The 16,443-nt window shown below is 40.1% G+C and overlaps 1 protein-coding gene across 2 annotated transcripts; it reads right to left on the minus strand.

Annotated features, from left to right (window-relative positions):
* Positions 1 to 16: 16 nt before the first annotated feature.
* CAPN10 (calpain 10) lies at positions 17 to 13,693 on the minus strand. Of its 2 annotated transcripts, XM_035334750.1 has the most exons (14): positions 13,541 to 13,693; positions 13,255 to 13,459; positions 11,802 to 11,933; positions 11,373 to 11,569; positions 9,930 to 10,147; positions 9,261 to 9,402; positions 7,385 to 7,551; positions 6,541 to 6,824; positions 5,852 to 6,054; positions 3,806 to 3,858; positions 3,603 to 3,688; positions 3,063 to 3,262; positions 2,720 to 2,765; positions 17 to 1,900 (listed from the first exon to the last, which is right to left on the minus strand). In XM_035334750.1, the coding sequence occupies exons 2-14, from the start codon at positions 13,396 to 13,398 to the stop codon at positions 1,871 to 1,873; spliced, it is 1,902 nt and encodes a 633-aa protein (XP_035190641.1). In that variant the 5' UTR covers positions 13,399 to 13,459; positions 13,541 to 13,693; the 3' UTR covers positions 17 to 1,870. The 2 variants fall into 2 exon arrangements, with proteins under 2 accessions (XP_035190641.1, XP_035190640.1); XM_035334749.1 differs by having other exon boundaries at positions 3,603 to 3,858.
* Between the last annotated feature and the right edge of the window lie 2,750 nt (positions 13,694 to 16,443).

Here is a 16,443-nt window from a genome sequence, read left to right on the forward strand (position 1 = left end):
ATGCAGTATAGCAAAATAATATAGAAGTATTTTTATTTAGGAGGTCTGACTTCATACAGTTGAGCTTTTTGAAATTAAAATAAGTTTACTTAGCAAAGCTCATATAATGAAGTCTTAGGTATATATAAATACTTGAAAACATTACCAAAAAACATACTTACACACTCACTTTAGCAGTGGAATCAGATGTAGCATTTTAGAGAAGCAACCTGTACCAAGCTTTCCCTGCATGTGTGCTCAGTCACATATCACACTTAAAATGACACAAATGTTCTGACGCAGCAAGGATGCCTGAAAAAAGCTTTGCTTCAGTATGCTGTTACTCCTCTGCATTCGCAGAAGGCCTTCTCTTGCAACCTTCTGTGAAAGATACCAGGTTATACAGACTAAGTTTTGGCTCTTTTCCTTTCACACTCCCTGGAAGCACTGCATCTTGTAGTATATAAGCTTCACAAATGCATAAATTTATGCAGAATAGGATCTCTTATAATCATACTCAATTTAGAAATACTTGCACCTTTTTTACATTACTACTTCAGTACCTGTTCACTATTTTGTCACGTCATGGATCTAGGTGTCCTCATGAACTTCCCTTCTTCTACTTAGAAACACCATTATATCATCCAGTAATTTGCTATTTCAAGGGAAAGTAACAGCATTTCAACGATCAAAGAAAATAATGAAGATGACAGTATTTGTTAAAGCAAGCACAGTAGAGAATTATTACCAACAGGGGCTTTTCTTTCATTGTCCCATACTTCCACAACAGGTTGTGGAAAGTTTTGATGACTTAAAATGCAGCCGTGAGCATCCTAGGTGCTCTCCGTTTTCAAGGTGCAGTAGGGATGAGTATAAATTATGCTAGAATGTAGTTAAAAGCAAAAGCTGAAAGTTACTTATTTCTCAGACATACAAATAAAGGAAAGCCTTATTCTCCCAGTATTTCCATTTATCACCTTCCATTTAGTGAAAATTGTAGAACAAAAAGACATGACATCATTGACAAGTTTTCAACTTTTTAATAAAAGAATTTTTAAAACTTTTTAACATTACTCCATTTTTATTGAGGAAAATATAACATCTAAAAAATCTTCCTTGAATAAGAAATACTTTCTAACAGAAATTAAGAAAAGTCTCTTAAATTTCGTATTTCTTACAGTGAGGGCAGATCTTGCATAAAATACATTCTGACAGATTTACAAAAGCAGTCTGACACGGTAGTCCATAAACAAAAGTTTTCAAGTCGTATCTCTTTTGTCGGTGGTATTCATTAAAGAAAAACTCACCAAAAAAAATTCTTTTCACCCTACGATTTGCATGGTGCAGCAAAGGGCCCACAATAAAGTGCTCGGCAGCATGACTGGCAGTGTAGGAACGTTCTGTACTCCAGTGTATTTTGATGGTTCTTGAGGTATGTCCTACCTGAATAAAGACTCCAGTTTCTTTCCTTCATGTTTACCCTTTGGTCTCCTTAAGTTTGGTCTCCTTCTGTAAGCTTGTTTTTTTTTTTTTTCCCACCAAATATTACTCCATTATGCACCTACAATTTCTGGTTTTCTTCTAAAACTGCAGCTTGGGTTAAAACATGCACATATTCTCCACCCGTATCTGTGAAGAACTGAGGTACATTATGAAGATTCACTGTACAATGCTGGTTCTAAAACACATGGGAAGAACATGTTCAGAGTGTACATGATTAAGGAGGTATTTTTACAAGGATGCCGTTGTAGGCCTGACAGTTGGTACCATTGGAAAATCAACAGGGCAATGAGTATCTTCTTTTTATCCCATTCAAAACCAAAACCAGCAAGAAGTGAAGCATTCCTCAGCTTTCCAAGGTTTCTCAAAATGACACCATGAGAATTCCAGATTACCTTTTCATCACAGTTGTAAATGAAACCTACAAGAAAGTGAACAAGGCAGAAAATAACTACTTCATCAGTTAACTTTGTCAACAAAGAGAAGAAACTTTAAGGAATTGAAATAAAATAGAGAAGAGAAAGATTTAGAAACCAAGGGTAAAAGCTAGTTTAGCCTGTGAAATGTCTTAAAGAAACTAAAAAGCTTGTCAATTCCTTAACTTCAGTAATCAGAAATTGCACAAACTTCTAGAATTATACACTGACATCCAGCTCTACTCTGATCCACCTTAGAAATCGACAGCCCAACTTCTCAGTAAGGCAGACTGCCTAGATCCTTCAGAGGTTAAAATTCGGAAAGCACTGAGCACTATGCTCTTGAACATTAGATTCAGACATTAATTTCTGTCACTGATAAGCAAACTACAACTGCCATTTCCAAATTCACCAAATTTTGAAGTCCTGGAGAATCTAACCTGTTTGTTCCCTTGATGTCAGGCAGTACCCTTTACTCAAGTCCAAACAGTTTCACAGAATATATAAGAAATACACCTTTAAATATATCCCTTCAGTCTTGCAACCTTGTTTTTCCAAAACAACGGTAATAAAGAGCTTCACTACATACTTCATTTCCTAGATATTAAAATAACGAGCACCATGAGGAAAGTACATATAGCGCTTTGGCAGATGAACAAGAAAAAGATTAACTGCTTCACTGATCATCAATTTGCAGCAAGTAAATAAGAGCATTCAAAGTCCAGTCCGCTAATGCATAACTCTCAAATATTAGCTAATACATAAGCCTTGATGATGCCTCTGTGTCATCTTTAGGACAACTGACATTAAAGTGTATCGCTTACCTCTTGTAATACTTGTCCAAGTGTCTCTCGGCTGTGAATGCGTTTCCTGTTAAAAGTGAAAACCACACTTACTTCTGTGCAAAGCACTGGGGGATCTCTCAAATCACTTTACCACACTTTGGAAAGAGAAGATTGTTATGCTAGGCGTCGTTCCACATTCTTACCTATATGGAATATTAACACAATCTTACAGAATCTACAGACTCTGATTCAGATGCGCTATTACTCACATCAGGAGCAACTACGTGGAATAAGGTTTACAACTCACTGCAGCTTGTCAAAAAACATCCCTGTTTGTTAAAAAGCTTTAAAAATTAAAATGCACAAAGCAACATATTTTTACCTGTCTATTTTGATTGCTATGACCACTGTAAAATTGCCTTCTGTATTGGGCAAGTATGTGGATGGTATAATTACGTAACTTCCTGCAGGAAGCCTGCAAAGTTGGCTTACTTCCTGTGAATAGCAGTGAGGTACACAGCTAACCAGTGGCTCCAAGTGTAGAAAAGAGGAAGTACTTGGTTTCCAACTGCTGTTAGGCACCTGCAAAAAGAAAGAAAACATGCTGATCTTCTCAAATATTTCAGTCTTCTGTAAATGCCAGGTATAGCACAGTAAGGTATGTCCGATGTATCTATTACACTTCAAATGCTCGTTCTTATGTACAGAGCTATAGAAGAGAAGGATGGGAAGGCCTCCAGAAAATCCAGATGGCAGTATTAAGTACAGATAAATCAATCCTAGAAAATTCAGTCCTTTACACAGGATCATCCTGAACTTCTAAAAGCAGTATGCCCCTTGCCCAGGGCAAGGAGCACTGAAATAACTGATGGGCTTACCTTCACACCTGGCAAATGAGCAAGCTGATCAGAAGAAGTCTTACCTGGAAAATATGGAAACCTATCGGACGACACTTGCTATCTTGGCAGTGCTGACGGAGAGTAACTTTCACACTGCTTTTTCCTGGTCCTGCAGGAATGGAGAGGGGAAAGCAGGGATTGATATGGAAGGAGGGGAAGTTCCTGCTACCTCCAGCACTTTGCCCATTTTTCCAGCATCCCTGCAGCTGCACTGTTTCCCATTCACCTGCTGGGAGTTCTTCAGAGAGGGCAGCATCTGGTGGTGGTGGTTTTACCTCACTATCAAACACAAGAGAGAACAAAACTGAATGCACAAAGATCTGTATGATTTCACAGATTTAGAAAACCAGCCCACAAAAACAGACTAGAATTACATAAACTTACAGGAACACAGTGACATTCAGAAGAATATAGCACATGCAAACTATGCATCAAAACCAGATAGATTTTTATATATTCGTGATGTATCACAGTTTACACATTTTTCTCAATACTGTTTTGTAAGGTATCGTTGAAAGCAATACAGCTGATAGTGTTGCCTTGAGTATACACAAGCACCTCCCAGTAAGTTCAAAACATACGCTGTGGGTTTTTTTCCTAGGTCCACTATGCCTTTATTCAGATAATTCCATTCTATGTGCAGACTTGATTGCTATAACATTAAGACATTTCGATCATAGCCCAGCACCACTTCTCACAGCCACATGAACAGACTAGTATCAACATCAGTTCCACAGCATTTGAAATCATACTGCAATGTAACTTCAGACATACCATCTGTCCTTACTTCCACTTTTCCATCCACTTAATGTAACAGCTGTTCTGATATTCTCTGACTGTCCATTCTAGACACGTATCCAGGCTGACACCTCTATTTCAGAGGCAGAAGTGTTATACTTAACGGCAATAGATCATGGGATAAAATATCCAGCCAAGTGTTCCCCAGATGCTATGTCCAGAAACCAAATATACTGCCAATAAAAGTCCACATTTTGCACCCATACAGCAAAATTAGCCTCATCATTTTGCAGACCTTTATTCAGTCTAAAACTTGATGCCATCTTGCCTACAAATTCTGCAGAGTAAATGACTTTATACTGCAATTTGCCAGCTTCTGTCCAAGGACATATGAGCTGTTAGCGTACTATCAGAATACCAAAAAGAAATGAACAGCACAGTATATAGCTTACCAGGCACAAGCTGTTAGGCAACCTCTTATTTTTTATTTTTTTTTTAGGTTTCTTGGAAGAAGATACAACTTTGTTGACTCCACACAACTACTCACCATCATGTCTTCTTAAGCATTTATTTCAGGCCTATGGTCACTAACCCAGAATTGCTCATAAATAACTGACTAAGAAGTGTTGAGATATCTCTGTAGTCTGCTACAGTTAAAAAATTTAAAGTGTCAGAAGCTATTGGACTGATACTGCTGATATCCTGCGTTCAATCAGCAAACACTGTTATACTGGGGGAAAAAGACTGCTCCGAGTACATTATAAAAGTCTATTTTTCCATCACAAGTTATGAAGATCAAATATGACACAATACACAGTGATCCTTCTAAGCACTTGATCAGAATGTTGGTAATGTTTTGAGGCATTCACAATTAAAATACTCTGCCATATAGTCAGTGTTGAATGCTTTAATTCAAAATCCAATCCTGCATTCAACTAAAGAATGTCAGTGCTACTTTTCACACCTGTTCTCCAAAGACGAGCTACAAGTACTGCGTCATCTGAGTCCGCCGCTGACACTCTATTTGCATTTGAAACTGTACTGCTCACTATCAACAAAGTTGTATGTCTGGCAATCTGTTAGAACATGTGCCAACACTTTCTTCAGTACATGATAATATACGGCTCTTCTTTCCCATCGCTGACTGTAGTAACAGCTGCTTTTAATTTCCTTGGTACACCTTCATTTTTCCCAATGCTAAGAAACAACTTCCACATAGGAGAGATCTGTTCTGCAGAAACCTGCTCAGCTCTTTTATAAAATATGCACTCTCTCAGAACACTGGGATACAATTTAAGGTCAGGATGCTACTCAGCTGACTCTATGATACTTTAAATAAGAGGTAACAGCTGCTTCATCCAAAAAACAAGGAGACAGAATACTACTTACGTTAATTAAAGAGAAAACAACACTATTATTTGATGCTCTGCACAGCTCTTCAGAAACATTTGAACACTGGCACATAACCCTATACTTCATGTGTTTGTGCACGCCCACAACTTTTAAGAACATTGCTGTTTCTTTTTAAACCTACCTGAGAGAGATTCTTCCTGTTGAAAATACACGAAGCAAGAAATGCCCTACTGCATCTTTTAGAAAAGTACTGGGAACAACAAGATAGTACCCAGGTGAAAGGTCACAGCATACATGCACTTCTCTATCATACGAATGGCAGATGGTACCTACAACTGGAGGAGCAGAGAGGGTCTTTGGAAGGTTAAATCGTTTCTTCTCCACCTGGAACAGATGCATAACAATGCATGGCATTTAAGAGAAATGAGCAGTTTTTAATAAAAAGTGAACAAATTTTCTTTAAACCATTTTTAAACATGCATACTTTTACAAAATTAAACAAGGAAGATAATGTCAGCAGACAAGCTGAACATCAAAGGGGAATAGAAGGTGTTAATATTCAGGAGGAATAAATTTAGGAGTTGTTACCAAATAATCAGCTTGAAATATCATGCACTAGTTTGGAATAGTCTCAAAAGTTCTGGATCTTGGCACTCAAAGATGAGAATCAAGTACTAGTCCACTCCTAGGCTGTACAGAGAGCATCTGCTTTGTGACATAAATTGGGATCATTCTAACATAAATGCGAGGTGTAAAATACATGAACTGTTGAATCCTATCACTGCCGCAAGAAATGAATGGTTTTACTCAGATGTTTCAGTAATGTTTTGAAACTTTTTTGCAAAAAGAAAAATGTCACTTCCAAATTACCTTCCAGACATGCAATCCCACAGCCTGATAATTCTTCACCTGCATGCCTTCAGTCAAGGACAGATTTTTCTCTACTAAGTGAGTTAGATTTTGAATTCTTCCAGCCCAGTCAGCACTGTATTTCCTGTGTTTCTGCAGCAGAGCAATGCACACCTCACTCTTCTCACAGACTCTCAGCCAGAACTTAGGGTTGGTAGGGAAGCTGCTGTTGTTACGGCAGCCACCTGCAGACTGGCCTTTCACCCAGGATCCAAAAAGATTCTGAGAGTGATAGAGCACTTTCTCTAACAAAATAAGAAGAACATGGTGCAGACACCAGAGGTTATTTCATTTTATACAACAAATACACGGCAAAGCAGAGATTCCCTAGCCCAAGAGAACATGCTGTGGTAGCCCTGATACTTCTTCCCAGTAGACATTTATGAACAAGATTTTGAGAGGCATAAAAATGAATGTCATGTCTGGTAATGGCAGACTGATGACATAAGCTTTAGAAGTAACGAGGAATTGGTTTTAGAAATCTGAAGTTTATATCTCACTAAAAAATCTGAAGACTCTCCAGAATAGGAGCTGTCTAAGCTTCAGACAAGATTGCTAATCTCTTAACAAGCCAGCAAGTAACTAGGTTTCTGAGGAATATCAAAGACCCTTCTAAGGATCTTCAGTTTCCTTTTATCCCTCTATTCTCCCCAGCAGTAGAGACAGAAAGGGTCTACAGGTGTAGAAGTAGGAAAGGCTTAGAAAAAGAAATTATGGTCTAGTTGCAGCTATTTGCAGTTCAAATGAAACTTTCCCATTGATGTATCATTATTTGTACAAGAAAGTTGTGCTTTTCATATCACACCTGTATAAAGGCTCTGAAGTTGTCCTTCCTCGTTGACTGGAAAGCCCATGGTAATCTCATCAAATTCTCTGAAAAATTCCTCTTCGTCAACCCAGAATTCTCCCTCTTGGATCTGGGAGAGCAGTTCTGAGGCAACTACCGGATCTAGTTGGCTCCACCCTTGACCACTGTAAGACAAAAGCTAAGATTCAGTTCTTCACCCGAGTTCCATAACAATCTTTGATCCCATGCAGCAAACTGGTGTAGGACAAGAAGTTTCATTTTATTTTCAGATTCTTGCATAGAATGTTGCCTGTATACACTTTGCTAGTCAGTGAGATGGATAATGGAAAGTATGAATCACAACATTCAAAGAAAACTTTGAAGAAACAAACTACCACCAGATGAGGTTCAGTAGCACACTTACAGCTGAAATAGCTACTTTGCTTTCAATAGACACAGCATAGTGTCCAAACTGCGAGAGCCAAAATAACAGTTGCTAAAATCAGTGAGGAAAGTAAGCCAAGCTGCACAGTGACGGCTCTAAAAGAATTTCAGTGCTGTACAGCAAACATCAAAAACCACTGTTTGTATAAAGCACCAAGTTGTCTCTACAGAATCTGCTGGCTAAGCCCTACATTTTATTTAGGGCCCATTAAAAGCCAATATTTGCAACATTTTTGTTTTGTTAGAATACATATGGATCCAACTGAGGAAAAAAAAAAAAAACACAGAGGGCTCTAAGGCCATTCAAAGAAATGCTATCTTCTCAGCTATATGGCAAGTCACTGTTTGACAAAGAAACTACCACCAAGAGACTAAGAATGTATCCAAAACTCTACCCAAAGTAAAAACCATTACAGGATAATCACACTGGAACCACAGAATGGTTTGGGTTGGAAGGGACCTTAAAGATCATCCAGTTCCAAAACCCTGCTTTAAAATTTTGGTGGGAGGGACACCTCCCACCAGCCCGAGTTGCCCAAAGCCCCATCTAGCCTGGCCTTGAACACTTCCAGGGATGGGGCAATCAAAACTTCTCTGAGCAGCCTGTGCCAGGACCTTACCACCCTCTGAGTAAAGAATTTTGGCCTTATAAGAGCAGCACCAGGGATGGAGTCTTCATTGAGATATATTTTTAACTTGGAACACAAACAACCTCCACACTACCTCTTCAAACTACATATTAACACAATCACATCTTACTATCATCTATTGCTGAAAGCTCCTTGGGTCAAGAATTGTGTGTTCTTTTCTACAGACTAAATATCCTAACACTTTTCAAAATAAGCTAAGAGGGCCTGCCCTTTCATTCTTGTTATGTGCAAGCTATCTGCCATTTGAACTGCTGAACAAAATTCTCTATTTCTTTTAAAAACAGATCTTTATATCTGCTCTGCATCAATTCCAGTTTCTTCTCCTCATATTAACCTGCAGAAACAGAAAAAGAGTATACAAGCAACAAGCATATGCATCCTGCTGCTGTATTTTGCTTTAAACAAGCTTTTTTTGTCTCCTGCAACTGAGACAATACCAACAGGAACAGATGAGTAAAGCTGAGTGACGACTTATAAGAAGCCACAAACCTCTTCTAAGCAAAGGTCCTTTGACCAACTGCAGAGAAAACAAAGGCACCACAAAAAAATTGGAGACAGAAAACAAACAGCTTCAGTATATTTCTAGGAAAAGATATAATGCTTTGTTAAACAAAAAATCGATATTAAAAGCTTTAGATTATCAGAACTATTAGATCAATGTGACTTAGAACCAGTGAACTCTCAAAACAACTGCATACAAACTAAAGCCTCTCTCCTCCACTTTAATCTATTAACAACATTCAACCTTGAGCTTCAGAACTTTCACAAATGATTTTCCAGATGAAAATAAACCTACTTACCCCTCACACCAGGGACCTCTCCAGCACCGCCTCCCCCAGGGATTTCGTATTCGCAGCAGGACAATTTCCTTGCCTGACACTTCAGAAAGATTCAACATGTCTATCACAATAAAGGCATGAAATTCTCCTAGTTCACTTGCACCTGAAGAGAAAAAATAATAATAATGGAGGATAAGAAAATATACAAAAGAACTCACCCCATATTTTACAAAGACAGACATTAAACCATCCTGTGAAAGAAAGCTATTTTGAGCTAAAAGGAAATTGTTTATTGGATTAGTATAAAAACAGCATTAAAAACAGTGTTATTTGTAACTATATAGAAATAAATGAAAAATTTAAAGCATTTTAACCTAGTAGTTGATCTTAAACATCTACACATTCTTGGTGCTGAAATTCATCAAGGTTTTTAGGGTTGGGATTTGGGTGATTTTTTTTGTTTTGAGAGTGAATCATAATACCTTCCCATGCACCTAATATAAAAAGCACCTCCCCAAAAACACCCCATCCTGAACTTAACAAAATCCTTAAATCTTTACTCATCCAAGGTTACATAAAATTGCACAACAAAACATGCATGGTACTAGAATCAGCATTGCTGGCTGCCTTGTGCCCTGAACAGCATTCAATTGAAAAGTATCCTTTAAACATCTAGAGCTTTACTGTTACCTTGTCTGGAATTGAGGACTGAGCAGCTTATTACGCATTGTTCCTTCAGATTCATTAATCTCCTAAACAATTCTTTCTTCAAAACCATACCGGTCTTCTCTTTCTCTACATTTCTTCCAGGGTCTTTCAGGGTCCATCTTTCAGCAATGCCTCCAGTCAGATCAACCAAAGCATCTGCCACCTGTCCTGCCCACAGCTGTTCATATGATCCATGCACTCTGCAGAAAAACACAAGAAGAAGTTTCTATAAGCAGTGAAACTCAAGAAAAAAGGTTCTTTTGTCCTTTCAGTCTTCCCCTACATCACAATCATGACTGCACCCTGCCTAATCCCCAAGCAAGCAAGAGAATGCACAAACTGCATTATTTTCAGAATACTTCACCTAAGGAATAGGTAAGCCATCAGATATTTCATTGTTTGATGGGAATTTTATTAACTCATTCTTTCCTATAGAGAAACTGTTCTAGCCTAGTAATTTTTACCTTATTTGCACATCATCTTTCACAATGTAATTGCATTCCACTCTCTTCCATACTCTCTTCTTCCTTCTACGAGTTTTGTTCACTCTGCACAGTGTTTCCTTCAACAGTTTAAATAAATCAAGAGACTATCCTACCTGATGCGAAACAAATTAGAAAAAAACTACCTAGATTCACAAGATTCTACAGAAAACAGAGCATTACCTTTCAGACCTTACAGAGAAGTTTTAGCATGTCCTAGCTAGTTCACACCTTCTACTCAACATACCCAAAGAAACTACTTCACACTTAAAGTCTTTTTCTGCCCTCTGCTGGCAGGCACACAATCTTTCTTCCAGGTTCTTTTGTACATTTGGTGTCTGTCTCATCAGTGCACTTTGTCTCCAAATTCTGGTTTGGATAGATTTGATATCATTTTGATAGATGTTTTATAAACCAGCCACATTTTCAACCGTGTTAACAATCTAGTTGCTTCTACTCAGTAATAAACTGTCAAATAAAGCAAAAGCTGCAGTGAAATACACAGTCATGACCTCAACTAGCTTAAACTGATGTAACATTGCTGCTTTCCACGAAGATATTTACAGCCTGTCTGCTTTTCATTGAGCCCTCAAACTGCTGCACTAGTAAAATAGTTCCCTTTAATAAATTAGGGGACCAGTGGACAGTGACTTAACATCATTTGAATCCAAAAGCTCATATTCTTTTCAGCTCTTACTCTTCACCCTAATTCTCTCCGAAAGACTATCGTATACCACATGTAATCAAGAACACACCTTACAGGTTTAGGATTTAAGAAGAGACTTCTGTGCAGCCTAGTACAGGAAAGCTGGCAACCACACTACTTTATATTGAATAATATGCAGATCTATGCCCCAAACAGTCAGATGTCTAAGTAAACAGAAGGTAAGATATACAAGTATTCTACCTCCTTTTACTTCCCTCAATAACAGTGTTCACATACTTTGCATAAGCCTTTTCCAGCAGTGGAAGCCAAAACAAATCTTCTGTCTGACACTGGGAAAAGCAGAGTTTACCACCAAGGCAAGGCAAACGATCATCAATGGTTACTTCTACCCAGTGTCCAAACTGCCAGACTCGACAAGTGAAACAGCCTCGATATGACTCATCTGTCCAGCTGGGCTGACCTGGAGGGATTACCTACAGGCAAAAAGCCAAAATCGAGACAAGTAATTATAGTTTTTTAATGAAACAAATTTAAACTATGCTGAATACCAGCCATTTAATAAAGAAAAAAAAAAAAAGTCACAACAAAAACAGTACAACTAAGCATAACAAAATCGATATTCATATGGATCAGGATTCGAAAACAATATATAAATGTAAATCAGGTAAAGAAAATTCTGAAACGTGAAACAAGAAACTTCTCTACCTTATTCAGCAGGTATTTACTCTTCTGCAAAGCTACACAGGCACACAGGAACCAACAATCTCCCAGGATTCCTTGTTTCACTTGCACATCCTGCAGATTGTTTGAAAATAACCGAGGAGTAGAACAAATGTCCTGAAAGTAAAAGAAGGTGAGTTAAAGTTGAAGGTTGCCTAACAGTCTCAGGAAGTCTGTAACGCAGGGACCAGGAGGGCTCCAAGACATCTCACAAAATAAGGGAACTTTTACCTCTTAAAACATTTTGCCTTCAGACTCAGCCGAAGCAAGCAACAACTAAATTACTGCCTTGTGGCTTTTCACAGGAACTTTATATGAGGCAAATCTAGTTTCCGCATAGATTTTAGTGCACAAATGCCACCATCAAGTGCAACCTCAGCAGAGCGGTCAATAACTGAAAGACAACTTAATTCATCAGCTCCTTGCAAGACATATCATCAACTGCGAGAGAAGCGATGCCATTCGCATTGCACTGCACATCCCAACTTGCAAGAATCTCTGAACTCATATAATAGAAAAAACCTTTCTAGGGCAGATAAAAATAGTCGGTAGTGAAAGAGATTACTTCAAATGCAAGGTCTTGAACAATTTAACCTGATCTGAAAGTGAGCATCTGCGAGCGCTGCAAGAAACGGAAGTTAACTCATCAGTCCTCAGTAGTCATCAAGGCGTAAGGTACAAAACCCAGCTGCACACTGGACTCTGTGAAGTCTTTCATGTGTTAATTCCATCTGATAACCAATAGCTCCACTACTGTTCCACAATCACCCCCAGGTGTAGGGCAGAAAAGTAATACAACTAAAGGCAATGTACTTTTTCACTCCGTTACGTTTTTATAGCCTTATTTCTCCCCCCACATATAGAAAGCAACATCATAAATATTTCACTTCCATTGAACGTACTGCAGAAACGCATTCTAATTTTTTAGTTCTCATATGTCTGGCTCTAAAAGCTAGATGGAAGTTTTAAAGCAGTAATACAAACTATAGCTGTTAAAAAAAGAAAGTCTTTCTTGTTATCAAAGCACAATTTTTCCCCAACGATAGCAAAGGAATCAACATCATTTTGAAACACTCTAAAATGCTGTTATTTTTCAAAAGTTATACAATTTATTATAAAAAAGGGAACGATGTAGTGTTGCTTTTAATTTGATATGGCATTGTTTGTATGATGAAACATAATTATAATGAAATATCTGAATTTCTATGAGCATCACGGAATTCTGAAGTTCTATACCACGATTTAAATCAAAACAACAAGACATGAACCCTAACTTAAAAACAGTAAGACACAGATCGTTAATACATACTTTATTTTTGCCCATTCTGTATTTCTAACCAATAAAGACACCCAGAAGCAGTTGTTTGATGCTAGCTAACATTTCCTACCTTGAAGTCCAGTTGTACAAAACCGCAGGCTTTCACACCTTCAGACTCACCTGAGGTCTCAACCAAGATATCTCGCCTCTGAATTGGGCAAGCGGGGTGCGGTAATTAAAAAATATAGAGGCGTCGCTGGCTGGAAACGTGGGGTCTGTGTAAAGATCTCTTTTCACCGTTAACTGCTTTTTCTCTCCCAGCATTTTCAACACGATCCAAAGCAGCTCGGCCGGCTATTTCCAAGACTTTATATTCCCAAACGCCCTGGAAGGCAAACGAGCGTTGCTTAGGAGATTTAACAGAGAAAGGAGGAGGAAAGCCGTGTGGGGACAGAAAGCCTCTCACAATTGCCACGGAGCACCCCGAGCCACGCCATCGCCGGCTCCTCTCAGACGCCACCCTCGAAGCTCCCGGCTCCGCTGAAGAAGAGGAGAAAGATGAGGATGACGAGGAGGGTCCCGGAAGGTGACCTCCCCCGAAAATGGCCCCTCCACACGCACCCCCCGTCTCCACAGAGCCCCTCCGCACCGCCCGTCCCCTCAGGCTCTCCTCACCGCGGGGCCCGCCCCGCCGCCATGGCCGCCCCGGGCCGTTCCCGGGGCAACGCCTGTCACCCTCCGCCTCTCCCGGCCCCGAGGTAACGGCTTGGCCGGCCGGCCACTGAGAGAGCGGCGAGCGGGCGCGTGGTGCCGCCACCGCCAATCCGCCGCCGCCCGCGTGAGGCGCCGCCGCCGCAGCCTGAGGAGCGGGGAAACTACAAGGCCCAGCGGGCCCCGGGGGCGGCGGGCCCGGCCGGCTCCGAGGGGAGGCTCGGTGCCCGCAACGCCTGGCAGAAAGAGGGGGCACGGCTGGGGCAGGAGGGAAGCGAAAGGCGCTCTCGGACATCTCTCAGGCGCTGAGGAGAATAAAGCGAAAGGCTCTTCGCGTGGGGACGGCGGCTGGAGATGGTGTTGATCTTCCCAGAGTGGCTTCCCGATCACATTTTCAGATAGCTTATCACAAAGTGATGGCCCACTAGCTGACAAAGGAAAGACAGTGATTCTCACACGTTGATGAGGGAGAATCACTCACTACTGCCTAATAAAAGAGGGTTGGGAAAAATACATTTAAATATATATGTATATATACACATATATATATATATACACTTTCTATAGAAAGTGTATCTATAGTATATCTATATTTATATATAAATATATGAATCCATACATTCTATACGAAGTCCCACGGCAAGGAAACAGAAATAGGAGGTCCCTTGCAGGCCATCCATCACTAAACCACCACCAGTTCTCAGGTCAGACATACTGAAGCAAGCCACTCCGAGCCTTTAGTTACATTCTTATACCTTCGTGTTACCCAAAAAGATAGTGTGAAGTAAGCAGGCTGCTGGGTCAGGGCGAGGACAAGATGTTTTCCCAGGAAACTCTTTACCACACCCTCCTGTCATGGGTGTCAGGCGAGTGGTTACAGCAGCCGATTCCTGGGCACAGAGGTTGTTTGAGAGTGAACCACAGAGGACACTGGTCAGATATGTTTCTATCTGAAATGAACACTGAAATTCCTCACAAACCTCAGTCTTAAGGGAACAGAAAAAGTCCCAGGGCACTAGCAGATGATCCAAGTGCTGTCTGGTGACTGGCTGACCCAGAAATTCTCTGCTGCTTGCAGTGCTGCTGCACTGTACAGACACAAGGCTTCCCCACTGCAAATTTAATCAACAAACAAGACTTTCCACATTTGAGTTTTGACTGTTTGGGGAGCAAAGGGAACGCTGTCGTCAGTAAGAATAAGGGCCCCTCTTGTGTGGCTCATGCAAGAGAGCTGCAGCTGCACGGTCTGCAGCTAAGCTGACAGCGGAGAGGTCTCTGCTGGTGGAGGGAAAGGGAAGAAAAGGCCTCTCTGTCTGAGAACAGTGAGGCTCTCATCCGTGTGGTTTCACCCTTGCTGCTTTCTTTTTAGGCAACAGCGATCACAGATCAGAACTGCATACATTTCATTAAAGGACAGATTAGAGCTCAAAGTTCATAATGCTTCCTAAAACAGTGTAAATACAGTAGGTCTTACCTGGAACAGTGAGCTAGTTAAACATGCATCTGTATGTACGATGCAATCAGAAGAAAGATGAAAGCTATCTTGGTCTCTAAATATCTGACACACTTTCTTTGCCTTGACTGCAAAGTTGGCAACAGGAAAATTCGTCCATTATGCAGCTGGCAATGTTTTCTTTTATTGACCCTAAGCCCTTTGGAAGAAAAGCAGCAATTTTCTTTGTTGCCTCTTGGCAGTCCTGCTGGATTATACTATTCCTGAAGACAGAAACACGGGTCTATTTAGATAGCGAGAGCTAGAATATATTAAGACAAAATGACACTTGCCTTCTTGTCAACCTGTTTCTCAGGGCACTTTACGCAGGTGCTTCATATTTCCTGGAGGAAAGCAGACACCAATAGGCCAAGTTCCGTTGCCATGGAAATTGAGAGTTAAAAGGGATTTGCATCCAGTAACATAGCCAGCTCATTTCCATGTGAATAAAGACTGTCCTTTGACAGGGTACTATTTGATGGTATTTCCATAATCTCTTCCCTGAGTTTTGAGTTTTAATCAACCCCTTGTTTACCTCTGTCATTTGTCTTCAATTGGTGGCGGTTCAGAGCCTGGGAGACCACTAAACGGGATCTGAGGGCTCAGCATGTGTGTGCTTTTGCAAATGATGATGCGCAGAAGTCCTTTAAATTACACAGAACTCTTCCAATTCTTTGGATCCTGATAGCACGTAAATTTAGGAAGACGCAGGTTTAATCCCTGCAGTGCTACTAGGCTGACAGTGGTTGTTGCTGCGTCAAGAGAAGCAGCACACAATGTCATACTGCTGCTTAAGGGAGATATGGAGAAGGGTTTTATACTTCCATACCACAGAAGAATGGTATCACAGTGCTCTCTTTAGCTACTGGGAAGACAGACTCAGCCTTTAAATTGTCGTTTAAATTCTATCTTCCCAACAGAAAAACAATTCTCGGAGGTTAGTGGTTTGATAAATCTCACACGGTGATTTCTACTGTGGTTTTATACAAAAAGACAGCCTGATATTTTGGTCATAACAACTTTAAGCTTAACAAAAAAAGTGAAAAAAATGTCATGTGATTTATAACCGTTGACTACATTGCATTATCTTTAGACAAACACAAGGAGGAAAAACAGACTGAAGAAGTGCACTTGACCTAAGGTGAATTGTGCAGTAAGCGTGCTTC

This window comes from Oxyura jamaicensis, chromosome 9, assembly GCF_011077185.1.
Source record: "Oxyura jamaicensis isolate SHBP4307 breed ruddy duck chromosome 9, BPBGC_Ojam_1.0, whole genome shotgun sequence".
NCBI lineage: Eukaryota > Metazoa > Chordata > Aves > Anseriformes > Anatidae > Oxyura > Oxyura jamaicensis.